Genomic DNA, 14632 nt, shown 5'->3' with positions numbered 1-14632 from the left:
GAGGAAGGACTATGACAGTCTTTGTGAAGGTTTCTTCTAAATCATTTTCGTTAAAGCTTGCACAGCCCTAATCTATACATTATAATTACGTTTTAGGCTTACTTTGGTGTCCTGGCATTCGGGTTTCAGCTCCTGTTACTGATTGCTTGAAAATTATGAAAGGCAGATTTGTCAGATGATATATTTTTTCTATCCTGCTTTATGGAGTAGAAGTTGGTCTCTGACAGAAGGCCACCTGAAGAGACTAGAAGCATTTGAAATGTGGATTTACAGGCGGCTGTTACGTATAAGCTAGGTTGACAAGATCAGAAATGAGGAGGTGATAAGCCGCCTGGGAAAGCTGAGGGAACTCATCAAAACAATTAAAAAAATGAAAATTAGAATATTTCGGAGATGTGATGCGACACCCAGAAAAATACGGCATGCTCCATTTAATCCTCCGGGGAAAGATTGAAGGCAAACGAGGTCCAGGCAAAAGAAGAACATCGTGGCTTCAAAATCTAAGGGACTGGTTTGAACAAAACTCAGCAGCACTTTTTCGTGCAGCTGCTGATAAAAACAGGATGGCCAACATGATCCCCAACCTCCGATAACGGATATGGCACAAGAAGAAGAGATTCAGACGATGTCAGAATAGTGATCTAAACTTAGGTTAAAGTTTCTGTCTCACTCACTGTTGGGCATTCACTGCAGATCCTTTTGAATGGCTGGCTTGTCAGGTCAATGGGCTGAGGCTTTCCCAGGAGAGAGTTCAGTGTTTTCTGAAGATTCTTTCCAGGGAGTTCTTCGGATCCAGGCCTTTGAGTCAGAAACTCCAGATGTTGCCTAGGGAGAGAGGGAAGAGGCTGGCGATTGGCCCTTTGCCTTTACATGCCGGTAGTCCTCAACATACGACCACAATTGAGCCCAAAATTTATGTGGCTAAGTGAAACATTTGCTAAGTGAGTTTTGCCCCATTTTACAATCTTTTTTTTTTTTTGTTAAAAGAATCATTGCAGCTGTGAAGTTAGTAACACGGTTGTTAAGTGAATCTGGCTTCCCCGCTGGCTTTGCTGGTCAGAAGATCACAAAAGGGGATTACATGACCCCGGGGCACTGCAACCGTTGTAAATATGAATCATTGGCCAAGCATCCAAATTTTAGTCAGGTGACCATGAGGATGCTGCAACACTCATGTGAAAAGCAGTCTTAAGTCACTTTTTTCAATGCTGTTGTTAAGTTTGAAGCGTCACTAAATGAACTGTTGTAAATTGAGGACCTCCTGTATTATTGTCTTGTGGACTTTGCATGTTGCATGCAAGGCATGAGAATTGCAACAAAAAGTTGGATGGTTGGGTACTTTCTTGTCAGGTTTGAAGACAGCCATGCCCTCTTCCAGAGTACTCCATTCCAGTACCTTCCTTATTTTTTATTCCCCTTACGAACAGGGAGTTATCACTGTATTTTTGTAGCCATTGAGCGAGCTTGGTCTTCATTTACGTATCTTTGTACCCTCCCCTCAACTACAAGAAGACTTGGGGAACTGAGTTCAGAACGAGGTAGTGTGGATCACTGGATTTTTTACATTACTGAAAAAAAGATAATTTAGAACATAGAGGAAACTTTCTAAAATAGGCATTCCTTCTAAGTGCTTCTGATACAGCACTCAGCCAAACTTGGCTGTATTTGAGAAAGCTAGCAAAGATCAGACCTGGTTAGTATTTGAGTAGGAGATTTCCAGAGTGTAACAGAATGATAGGCTAGACTGGCATGTAAAAACACATCATGGAAGAAAGCAACAGCAAGCCACATATGTACTCTTGTCAAGAAAACTAGAGAATCTAAGCTTGATCAGGGTTTTTATCTTCCATCCTCGTTCTGAACTCAGTTCCCCAAGTCTTCTTGTAGTTGAGGGGAGGGTGCAAAGATATGTAAATGAAGACCAAGCTTGCTCAGTGGCTACAAAAATACAGTGATAACTCCCTGTTCTTAAGAGGAATAAAAAATAAGGAAGGTAATGGAATGGAGCACTCTAGAAGAGGGCATGGCTGTCTTCAAACCTGACAAGAAGTACCCAACCATGCAACATTTTGTTGCAATTCTCACGCCTTGTATGCAACATGCAAAGTCCACAAGACAACAAGAAGGAAGAGATACAGGTAGTCCTCGACTTACAACAGTTCATTTAGTGACCATTCAAACTTACAATAGCATTGAAAAAAGTGACTTAAGACTGTTTTGTGTCCTCTGTGCTTTTCCTGGCATCCTGGCTTCAGCCGCAACGAGCAAGATGACATTTTCTAAAGCTAATTAACAGGGAGTCGTTAATAAGAGATTGGACAACCATTTGTCTGCAATGCTATAGGGTAGGGGTCCCTAACCCCTGGTCCGCACAAACAAGCAAAGCCCCATTTGTGCGCTGCCTGCATCCCATCCGTGGGATGCAAGCAACGCACAAAATCACACACTCTTGAGTCTGTGAAAAAACTTTTCTCCATGGTGCCCCAAAGGTTGGGGACCGTTGCTATAGGATTTCCTGCCTGAGCAGGGGATTGGACCAGCAGACCTCCAACTCTGTTATTCTGTTAAACTTCACCAAGCTGCAGATCAACTGAATGAATCCCTACAAAATTAACCTGGAGGTAATATTGAATCCAACAGAAGACTTTAGGCCTTGATAAATTATATGATTTTCCTCAGACGAGGCTGACTTTATGAGATTTCCTTCCATAACGTAATGGCTTTTACTTGTGGGGTGCCACAGGAGTCCAAAAATCTGTTAAAAGAACAGAAATATTATCATTTTGCATTTTCCAACAGAAGAGAATATATGTAGCTCAGAATTGAACCGAGTTTGGTTGTTTGCTTGCAGATGTTTCATTATTTGATTGGGTAACTTCATCAGAGCTTCAATGTTGTTACCTGGTTAGATAATGAAATGTCTGCAAGTGAACAAGCAAACTCAGGTAGCACCAAACAGTTCACATACTGCATTCTGGCAGGGAGAAATTAAAAAAAAAAAAAAAAACCTCAATCCACAGGTTAGTTGATTACATTCAAGCATTACTTTGCTAAAAAAAAAATAGTGTTAATGAATCTGGGTTTGAGCCATAGACTGATAATGGTCAAGAATGTCCTTAAAAATGGCATCTACACCACCAATAACATTTGTTTAGGAAATTACAGGTTGATGGCCAAACCAATTGTTTCTTCTTCCTAGGATCATTGCTTTCCTTCTAGGAGAAGGATAGGATTATAATGTGTTTGTGTGTGTGTGTGGGTGGTGTAACAACAAAAAGTAGGGGCTCTAGGACATGAAGAATGATAGAACATGGCTTCTCATACAGCAATAAATCAGATTAAATAGTATAACTTATTTTAATACCTTTGTACCCAGAGTATCTTTTAATTTGCTCCAAATACATTTTGAAACCCAAAATCAATGTTGATTTAAATATGCTTACAAGCTTGGGCATGTTTGGCATAAGAAATCATAATCATAATCCTGGCTTCTAACTAATGTTAGTGTGGGGGTTAATTTTATTTGTATGTCTGTGAAAAATGAAGGAAATTTTGAGGTTTGTCCACCAACAACTTTTCTGTTCATAGTAAACTAAGATAAACTAGAAATTATGTCATGGTGGAAGTGGCCACGGAGTTCTAATAGACAAACAGTAGTATATCTGAAATATGTATAATACACAATGTGATGAAAAGAAATTGACTTGCTTTGTTAGCTGTGCTGAATCCAAATTTCGGTCTGATGCAGCTCTGTAGGTCTTTTGTTTTCAAAACAGTATCCTTAGAGACAGCATAGGTAACCTGACAGCTCCCAGAAATGTCCTCCTAAACAATAAAAATGGGTATACAGTGATTAAATTAGCAGATGTAACATTAGCCCGTGACATAATTCAAACATCTGTTTTATTTTGTTTTTTAAAGATTTTACCTGTGAAATTTTGGCTATTTTACATGCACTGTGTTAGATCGCTTCTTATAAAACAGATTCTTCTGGGTTGAATTTATATTAAATCCACTTCATTCCAATGTGTTCCAGACTTAGAGATTCCCATAAAAATGCAGGACTGCCTGAAACCGTTTCTCTAGAATCTGGAAATAGTTGTCCTTGCTTTTAAAAATAAAAAGGTATCTGAGAAGGGTAAACCAGTTATGACTTTTTTCTGTATGGAAGGGCAGGAATTGCCCTGTGATCTCATATGTAATTTTAGGTACTTCTTTTGTCATTGGAATTAGCAATACATTTCTATGATAAGTGCTGTTTATTCAGTGTTTAGTTTTCTGTTTCTGGAAGCATAATCTACAATGGTTATATTGGTTTACTCTTGATGAGTTTGCCTTTACCCTAGCTGTGGTTTATATATTTGTTGTCACTGCTTGTTTCTGCTTTGTGCTTTTTAAAAATATTCTTAGCTGTGCAGAGTAATGAATTTAAGGAAAGTAGCCATATAAATGGAAATCATTCGACCAAATAAATGACCATTATAGATTAGTATTGTTCAAATCATCATGAAACTTGCCTAAACCATAATGCCTGACTTATTTCAATGTACGAAAACACTTTTTTAGCCAAGAGTGGTAGATTCAATATTCAGGTAAAATTATGGTAGTCCTCAATTGATAACCAGACATATGACTTACAAAGTTATGACAGAGCCTTGAAAGGTACTTATAACTCTGTACCAAAGTTCTGAGACCCGCCCTCCATGGTCATGTGACTTGAAAACGAGCCTACGTTTACAATTGTTTGCAGCATCCTATGGTCACATGATCATGATTTATGACGTTTTTGCTGAAAACTAGCATTTACTTCCAACTTTTGACAAAAACACCCCATAGCAAACAATGGGTTCCCTTAATCACTACAGACTCATTTAATGATCAGGGCGATTTGCTTAATGACTGCTGTAACAAAGGTCATAAAATCGGGCCAGTGATGTGGTGACCTGCTTTATGACCATTATGACTTATGATTGTAATGGGCAAGCTCCATTATGGTTGTAAGTTTAGGACTACCATTTTTAGATAGATGTCAGAATTGCAGATGCTATACAGTTCAGTGAAACCTTATATCAGACATGTCAAACACAAGGCCGGATGCAGCCTGCGAAGTGGTTTCATGTGGCCCACGAAGCCATCCTGGAAACAGTGAGGGAACGGCCCCCGCTGCCTTGGCCCTGGCCCAGGCTGGCCGGGAGCCAATGTACAATTTTGTGATGGCCATCTATACTGAAATGCATTCAGTCTTAGCTCCACAAGGCCGTTTAGAAATAGCAAGAAACCAGCCCCTGCTGCGTCAGCCCCGCCCCCTGGGTGCATGCTGGGGAGGTGTCACCCTTTGTGAGGAATGAAGAAATGGACCATGCCTTGGCGCTTGCTCCGGTCCCACCCCCCTTCTGCCAGAGACCCTCAGATCTGTCCCACTCCTGCCCAGGCACCCACAGGCACCCTTGACGCGAACAATGTAGAGCTGGCCATGCCCACCCAGTAGGCCACACCCACTCTATCCACGCCCACCCAGTAGGCCACACCCACCCTGGCCACACACTCCTGCCCCCACCGAGGGCAACCACAATGCTAATGCGGCCCTCAATGAAATTGAGTTTGACACCCCTGCCTTATATTGTACCTCAGTCATTGTTCCAGAATGGATCTGAAACTGGAGAAGGCTGAGAAGACCTCGCTTCAGTTCCAAAATTAAAGGGTTCTCTTCTTTGGCTACATAGAAAGCTTCAACCTGCAAGATAAAGGTCAGTTTTTACAGGGAAAGGTCAGCTTTTAAAGCTTGGGAAAGAATAACAAAGTGCACAGGAGATTCATGGCAGAAAGAGGCTTTCTCAATTCACTGTGGTCATTCCCTTCCTCTTTCTGCTCCCTCCCTGCGTTAGAGGGGTTAGGTGGGAATTTCAGGACCTATCATCTCAATTCAGCTGGAGGGCAACTGATTGGGGAAGATGAGATGAGAATATGGAGCAATTGATGCATTTGGTAGTAGCAGAATCCAGGAGCTGCCTATTGATATCAATCTTACTCCTATAAAAAAAGGGCAATGCTTGTCCATCTGAAAAAAGGAGTGCCCTCTTACTAAGCACCGTAACATTTTTGTGTATTGAAAGCTAAGATCTCAATATGCAGTCAAGGGTGGATGCCCAGAAAAATATGCTTGAACACAAAACTGAAGGGAAAACAGCATGTAAACAAGTCTGAATGAAAAGGGGCCATCAGCAGTTTGTAGGCAGAGAAATATTTACATACCTTTCCCTTATTCCAATGGAGGAAAAATGGTTGCTGGACTTCGGTAGCGTTCAGTGAGCCTTTTACAGAATGGCCTTTGCTAGTCTGATCCTTCTTTTCCAAATCTTGATTGATGCCTAAGTCATGGAGCTAAGTCCCCCAAATGGGTAGAATAAAATCGGGACACTTCAAATCAACAATGTGCATTAAGAGGTGAAAACTGTGTCATAAAGCAGTATATAAGAATACAGTTTCGAGCAAGGAGGTAGATCAGATTTTAAAAGGAAAAGGAGAACTATAGTTGTATTTAGTCTTAGATGTAGTGTAGAATTAGGCCACAAATAGGCGAAGTGGTGGCACAGAGGCTTAACGATGCTGGAACTGCTGACCAGAAACGGTCCACATGCCAATGGTTCGAGCCCAGCTCTGTGAGATGGAGTGAGCTCCCATCATTCGATCCCCAGCTCCTGCCCACCCAGCAGTTTAAAATCATGCAATATTGCAAGTAGATTAACGGGTACCATTTCAGTGGGAAAAACCTAGCTGTGTTTGTATGTGTGGGTAGCAGAAGCTGGCACTGGACCTGGCTGAACACGAGGCATTGTGACATGAGGTGAGGTGAGGTGAGAATGGCAGAGGAACCCAGAAGAGCCAGCAACACGAACGCCATTAGCTAGCTCAGTGGTTCTCAACCTTTCTAATGCCGCAACCCCATAATACAGTTCCCCATGTTGTGGTGACCCCCAACCACTTATACATCACCGGGTGCCAGGGGCGTGGCCAAAGAAAAGGGGGAAAAATGGCGGACAGCCTTGTTTGGTGACCCCCGTGAAATGGTCGTTCGACCCCAAATGGGGTCCCGACCCACAGGTTGAGAACCACTGAGCTAGCTGGTGTAAAGTTGTTTGCCTGCCCGTGGTGCACCAAGGATAGGCCCGCAAGCGCTGAACAGCATGAACTAGCATTCTAAGCTGTCAGGATTGCATTGTGTGTCTAGCATGTGTAGATTTCCCTGACACTATATGCCATATGTTAAATAAATAAATAATGTTAGGCCACAAATGGTTCAGTCAGAAGCAAGATGGAATGCTGGTATGGAGAACGATCCAAGAGTGCTCATCTTGCAATGATTGTGTTCTCATTTCTTTCTCCTCTTTTTCATCAGTTAAATACTGTGTCATTGTGACAGTGTGTCACCACTGTTCCATTGAGAAGAGTTTTATTATTACACTTACTTTTATAAATGATTTAGATTTGCCTTATACATAATTTGTTTACATCAAGATGCTGACCTGGAAACCAGGAAACTGTGGGGTCTAGTCTGACCTTAGGCATGAAAGCCAGTTGGGTGACTTTCGGCCAGTCACTCTCTTAGACCAACCCACCTCACTGGATTGTTGTTGTGGGGCAAATAGCAGGACGGGGGAGTAATATATATATTTGCTGCCTTGAGTTACTTACAAAGTAATAAAACGTGGCTTAACATTTTAATAAATAAAAGCTAAGTCTTGCTTTTTTGTCAAATAGCTCTTCAGAAGACTAGCGCTGACAGGAAGAAATGTATCATCTGAGTAGAGTTAAATAAAGTTGAAGGGTCTATAGCAGGGGTCTTCAAATTTGGCCCTTTTATGACTTATGGACTTCAACTCCCAGAATTCCTCAGCCAGTGTGCCTGGCTGAGGAATTCTGGGAGTTGAAGTCCACAAGTCATAAAAGGGCCACATTTGAAGACCCCCAATCTATAGAATGGCCATATCTTCCACAGAAGCTGAAAACCAAGAAAGCAGAAAAGCAGAACTAACTTGGATTTGGAGCAGCTGTTCGCCTGCATTGTCGGTGTTGCTCCACAAGAGATTCACATCAACCACAGCTTCTGCTTGGAGCTTGCTTCTTTGCAATGTTGGCCTGGATAGGAAACTTAGTTGGCTGTCTAGTGAGTATCGGTACTGATAGAGAATTCCTGAGCTGAAAGAAAGTGTTTTCAAGTTTCCTGAAAAAAAAAAGAAGAGTCCCATGCTGATGTAACTTGGAAGCTTTTAAATAAGATATTGAGTCATTGATACTATCAATGATATATGATCATTGAGTCATTGAGTCATTGATACATGAGAAAAAACTGGTTAGCTGGATTCACTAATTTTAGTAAGCCATGTTTTCTCTTAATCATACGTTTATTGAAAAAGCTGGATATGATTGGCTTCACGCAAAAGCTAACCCATGAACAAGCATTATGGCATTAAAACACAACATATACATTTTAACATAATGTACTCAGCAACATAGCTTGTTGGAAGAATGGCTGAAGTCTCCTGTAACCTAGTTTTGTGTTACTTCAGAAACTATGTATCAACATTTTACTGTGAAATCCATGCTGAATGCAATGGCTTCCCTAATTACCATCAATAACTATTTAGTTTTAGGAGAAAGTAACACAGATACAGAAAGAAACAACCAACCCTTAAGTGTCTCTAAGTCAGGGGTGTCAAACTCAATTTCATTGAGGGCTGCATCAGCATTGCGGTTGCCCTGGGGGGCCAGGTGGGTGTGGCCAGGGTGGGCATAGGCAGTAGTGCAGACTACTGGGTGGGCGTGGATGGAATGGATGTGGCCTACTGGGTGGGCATAGCCAGCTCTACATCATTCGCATCAAGGATGCCTGTGGGGGCCTGGGCAGGAGTGGGACAGATCTGAGGGTCTCTGGCAGAAGGGAGTGGGACTAGGGCAAGTGCCAAGGCATGGTCCACTGCATGAGCCTCACTATTCCTCTCAGGCCATGTGTGGGGGGGAGGGCTGAATGGTGGCATAGACTGCCTGGAGCCTTGGGCAGCAGAGGTCAAATGCCCAGCCTGGCCCTCAAGCACCCATGGCACCAAACCCAGCCCCACTTCCCCAAGGGTGTGCCCAGGTGCACTTATCTCCTCCTCAAGGCTGCTGCTGCTATGCTTGCTCTCCTTAGCCAGGTTGCTCATGATGAGTACCAGGGCAAAGTCAGAGGGAGGCCCATTCCCTCTCCATGGGAGGAGACCCGGCTTTGTATCCAAAGCTTCCTTAGCAATAGGATGGGAGACCCCCAGGATAGACCAGGAGGAGGGGGCAAGGGGATGGTGAAAGGGCAGCAGGGCAGGACTAAGGCAGGAGTTCCCTCAGACTCTTCCTCTCTTTCCTTCCTTCCTTCCTTCCTTCCTTCCTTCCTTCCTTCCTTCCTTCCTTCCTTCCTTCCTTCCTTCAAGTATAGAGTGGTGGGAAAATATTTGAGATAAGGGAGGGAGAAAAACAGACAAGAAACAAAGCTGGAGAGGTGTCACTTTTCGTGAGGTATGAAGAAATGCACCATCACCTGGAAGTAGCCAGCACATGGCCCTCACCTATTTCACATATCTGGCTTGGTGGGCTCTAGAGAGGATGCCATGAGCAGCGTGAGAGTCAACATTACCTGCACAATGCCACCCAGCCCCTAGCCTGCCCAGTCTCAGCAGGCAACAGGGTGCTCTCCTCACAGTGCTGAGAGGTTGAGCCGGGCGGTGCAAAGCTCGTCAGCTTTGCACTTTGCTGCCTCCTGAAACTGGGCAGACTGGGGGCTAGACAGCATTACATTTCTCATTAGATTCGTGCCACCCGGCTCAGCTCTTGGCGCTGTGAGGAAAGCGCCTCGTTGCTTGCCGAAACCGGGCAAGCTGGGGGCTGGGTGGCCTCCCACTTCTTTTTGGATTTGTGCCGCCCGGCTCAGCTTCTTGACGCTGTGAGGAGAGCACCTTGCTGCCTGCCGAAACCCCTCCCTTGGAGCGCATCAAGCCGGATAGGTGAAGTAGGCGAGGGCCATTTGCTGGCTACTTCTAGGCGATGGTGCATTTCTTCATTCCTCACAAAGGGTGACACCTCCCCAGCATGCACCCAGGTGGCGGGGCCAACGTGGCAGGGGCTGGTTCCTCACTGTTTCCAGACAGCCTTGTGGAGCTAAGACTGAATGTGTTTCGGCATAGATGGCCACCACAAAATTGTACATTGGCTCCCGGCTGGCCTGGGCCAGAGCCAAGGCAGAGGGGGCCGTTCCTTCACTGTTTCCAGGATGGCTTCGCGGGCTACATGAAACCACTTCGTGGGCCACATCTGGCCCCTGGGCCTTGTGTTTGACATTTCTGCCCTATAACATTTCAGACAAGTGACTGTCCAGTCTCTTCTTAAAAGTCTCCAGTGATGCATCCACAACCTCTGAAGGCAAGCCATTCCATTATTGTTCTGCTATTTTGAGCTAATTAGCTCTCATCAGTCAGCCCTACCCTGAGATTCGAACCTGGGCTGCTTGCACGTTAGGCAGCTGTGTTGATACACACACACACACACACACACACACACACACACACACACACACACACTTTTATTTTTTATTTATAGTAAAAAATACATTTTTAAACTATAATAAGTGCCAATGAATTCAGAAGCGAGGTCTGGTAAGAAGGCATGTAGGGGGTTGCACAGCATAGCTTAACACTTTAGGTGTCATTTGTCATCATTCGAAATCCTTTAATTTGATTTGGCCACATCAGTTTTATTTTTCAACATTGGTTGAGACCAAACAATACATTTCGGTCTCAGGGTCCCTTTAATAAATTAAACATTTAGCTTTATTATGCAATGATGCAATTAGGTATTTATAATTTCTCTGAAGCCCACCTTTTCAATGCTCTCAGTTGTTAATTAGCATTTCAATTGGGGGTTTAGGTTTTTCAATTCTATACAATGTCCACAGCAAATCGTGTTTTTGAAGTATCAAAAATAATAGTCACAGAAAGCAACACATGCTCAGAATTTGCAGCACTATTCAGAGGCAAAGCTTTTAATCCAGGGATGTGAAATCAGAAACATCCTTTTTTTAGATCTTACATTATAGAGAGTGGCTGGCATCAGGGGTTTGGGGTAAAAAAAGTGACAATAATTTCCCACAATGTCCAATTTCCTCTTGTGCCCTAAAATAACAATGTTCTGTCTCTTACCTTCTGCTGTAGCAGCTAAGAAAAAGAAAAGCCACCAAGTGTACCGGGAAGCTGCCTGCAACTTCATGGTGTGTTTTGCTGGTGCAAAATTGAGCACACCAATGGGCAACGAATCCAGCCAGGAGGAGGGCAGTGAGGTTGTTCTTTCAAAAGAGACTCAGCCGAACTGAGAGTAACATATCATGTGGGCACAGCCCAGTCTTGCTTCCTATCCCCAAGTTACACATCACAAGGAAAAGCAAATTATTAATAGCTCATAGCCAGTTAAATGAAAAAAGGAAGTATCGAAGGGAGAGAGAGAGAGAGAGAGAGAGAGAGAGAGAGAGAGAGAGAGAGAGAGAGAGAGAGAGAGAGAGAGAGAGAGAGAAAGAGAGAGAGAGCTTCAAATCAAGATAGGTTTGAAACAAAGTGATTTGGGCTCTCTTAGAAACTGTGAGTGTCAATCAGTCTCTCTCCTGAATGGGCCCTTTTTATTCCTTGCACAACCATTGAGACTGCTCCCCCCCCCTCTCCTGCTTTCATCCCCTTCTCTGTCTCAAGAGGGGAATTGACATGGAAACTTTGTAAGCTGTAAAAGGAGGCCTCTCCTTCCCTGGTGTACACGGGGAAAACTCCCTGTGCCTCCCACTAGAATTTAAAAAAGAAAAGGGATTTTTGCAACAAATGCTTTCAGGGAGAAGATGCCATCCCACCAGCCCAGTCCAATACATTTCATTATATCTTCTGCAAGCATTTTTTTTTTTAAGCCAGGGAAGAACAACATACGATTTTCCCTTGACATGTATCCTCCATAAAGGTAGGCCTTGACTTATGACCATGATTAAGCCAAAATATCTGTTTGATAACAAGACAAGTGTTTGTGAGTTTTGCCCCATTCACGATTTTTGTTTTGCCCCAATTGTTAAGCAAATCGCTGTAGTTCTTTAAGTGAATCATGCAGTCATTACGTGAATTTGGCTTTCCCCATTGACTTTGTCAGAAGCCAGCTGGAGAGGTTACAAATGGTGACCCCATGTGAATGTGACAGTTGTCTAGCGCCTGAACTTTAATCACATGACCATGAGGATGTTACAACAGTGGTGTGAAAAACGGTCATGTCACTTTTTTCAGTGTTGTACCTTTGAACAGTCACTAAACCAACGGTTGTAAATCAAGGACTATCTATGGTCACTTATGTTGGCTGATGCTGGCTCTTCCTCCTTCTCCAAATTACTTCATTTGGGAGAAATAAATTTGAGGCAGTACAATGCAGAGTTCGGGGTTTTGTGTAGCATGTTTACACATTTTACTAGAGGAAAGTTGTGTTTGTCTACGAGGGCAAATCATCTGAGTGTAGTAGCACTTTTTCTAACAAATTTATTAAAAAACATAAGCAAATTTATTTTTTTGGGAAAAGGTGCTCCCAGATTCCTTCTGGTTGTTTACATACCTTTCTGATAATAGCTGGTTCTTTTAATCACATTAATTTGCCAAAGTAAGATTAGGAGCTTTTGCTGCCCAATCAAATTTATAAAGAAAAAATAAATCTCTTTGTTAAACTTGTGCAAAATGTTTCAGTCTTAGGGACCCAGATAGAATTGATGTTTAATTGTTTTGGTTTTTAAAAATATTATTTAAAATACAAATAGTCCTCAACTTATAACCATTCATTTAGCGACCGTTTGATGTTACAACAGCACTGAAACAGTGACTTATGACCATTCCTCAGACTTACAACCATTGTAGCAACCCCACGGTCACAGGGTCAAAATTTGGGCAACTTAGCAACAAATGTATGCACTTATGACAGTTGCACTGTCCCAGGGTCATGTGATCACCATTTGCAACCTTCCCAGCCATCTTCTGACAAGCAAAGTCAATGGGGGAAGCTGGATTTGCTTAATGACCATGTGGTTCACTTAAAAACTACTGTCAATCACTTCACAACCATGACAAAAAAGGTCATAAAATCGGTACAACTCAACTTAAAACAGCCTTGCTTAGCAATGGAAATTCTGGCCTGAATTGCGATTGTAAGTCATGGACTACAATACTGGTATAGTTTTATTGTTGTTAGTTGCGAAGTCGTGTCTGACCCATCGCGACCCCATGGACAACGTTCCTCCAGGCCTTCCTGTCCTCTACTATCTTCTGGAGTCCTTTTAAGCTCACTCCTACTGCTTCAGTGACTCCAGTCAGCCACCTCATTCTCTGTCGTCTCCTTCTTCTATTGCCCTCAATCTTTCCCAGCATTAGGCCCTTCTCCAGTGAGTCCTTCCTTCTCATTCAACTTCAGGATCTGGCCTTCTAAAGAGCAGTAGGGGTTGATCTCTTCTAGGACTGACCAGTTTGATCACCTTGCAGTCCAGGGGATAGTTTTAGTTTTATACAAATTTTCAAGGTGGAGATGAAAAATCTTTCTTCCCGCCTAGCTTCCCTCCTGTGTTCATTATTTAGTTTTGTGTGACAAGTATATATAGCACTGGCTAGCTTGCTGTGTAATTCTCACAACCTGAAAACTCCTGGCCTTCCATATGACCTGGCTGCATTATGTTGGAGTGGATATAAGATGCAATTCAACATTGTCTCTTGCATTTGCTTGATCTTCGGTAACTCTTGATAAATCTTTCCATGGCCAGAAAGCAAACTGACTTTAGGAGCCAAAACATTTTTAACACTTCATTTGCTAAGTCTGATCATCATAATTGTGGCAGGACATCAATCCAGTACATACATAAATAAAATAAAGGCAAAGATATAAAGGCAAATTCTGTGAAATACATCCTACCAGCATTCATCAGTAATTTGCCAGAAAAGTTGGGTTTTTATTATGTTAGTTCCTTTTTATTACCTTTTCTACCATTTACCACTACAGTAAATATTAAGATTTATTAGGACAGGATATAGGATGCTCAGATTATAAACAATGTATTTGCTTTTTAACACATACAGTATTATGAATATATTAACAGTATTACAGTAGAAATACTTTCTTTCCATTTTGATTGTTTTGGTTCTTTTCCCTTACTTTTTGTGTTTTAGAGATTTTGGCTGAGAAGTTGACTTCATTTCACTTCATGGGGTTTAGAATATTTTGGTAGTCTTTACTCTAATCATAATTCTAAAAAAAAAAACGTGTTCAGTTTTCTCAATTTTCGAGGCCTCTGTTAAAAATTTGCATTAAGACTCATTTCAGTTTTCCCTGTGCTCTATGGTAGACTTATGCTAGGCCAGGGGTAGGCAACCTTGGCTCTTTTATGACTCGTGGCTGGCTCAGGAATTCTGGGAGTTGAAGTCCACGAGTCATAAAAGAGCCAAGGTTGCCAACCCTGTGCAAGGCTGCCACAAAAAAGAGGGGTGGTATCAATCTATGCTGAGGATTACCGTGCTCTTAAATAAAGAGTATTTCCTTTTTGTTGCATTAAGCAAGA

At 42.5% G+C, this 14632-nt stretch overlaps 1 protein-coding gene across 1 annotated transcript; it reads right to left on the bottom strand.

Annotated features, from left to right (window-relative positions):
- Positions 1-503: 503 nt before the first annotated feature.
- On the bottom strand, positions 504-11437 carry LOC120297650 (microsomal triglyceride transfer protein large subunit-like). The gene is made up of 7 exons (XM_039320514.1): positions 11223-11437; positions 8034-8221; positions 6253-6381; positions 5627-5734; positions 3709-3825; positions 2616-2755; positions 504-825 (listed from the first exon to the last, which is right to left on the bottom strand). The coding sequence occupies exons 1-7, from the start codon at positions 11287-11289 to the stop codon at positions 648-650; spliced, it is 927 nt and encodes a 308-aa protein (XP_039176448.1). The 5' UTR covers positions 11290-11437; the 3' UTR covers positions 504-647.
- Between the last annotated feature and the right edge of the window lie 3195 nt (positions 11438-14632).

This window comes from Crotalus tigris, unplaced genomic scaffold (genome assembly GCF_016545835.1).
Source record: "Crotalus tigris isolate CLP2741 ecotype Arizona unplaced genomic scaffold, ASM1654583v1 scf7180000023654.2194447, whole genome shotgun sequence".
NCBI classification, from domain to species: domain Eukaryota; kingdom Metazoa; phylum Chordata; class Lepidosauria; order Squamata; family Viperidae; genus Crotalus; species Crotalus tigris.
This window is presented reverse-complemented; position numbering and strand designations above follow the sequence as displayed.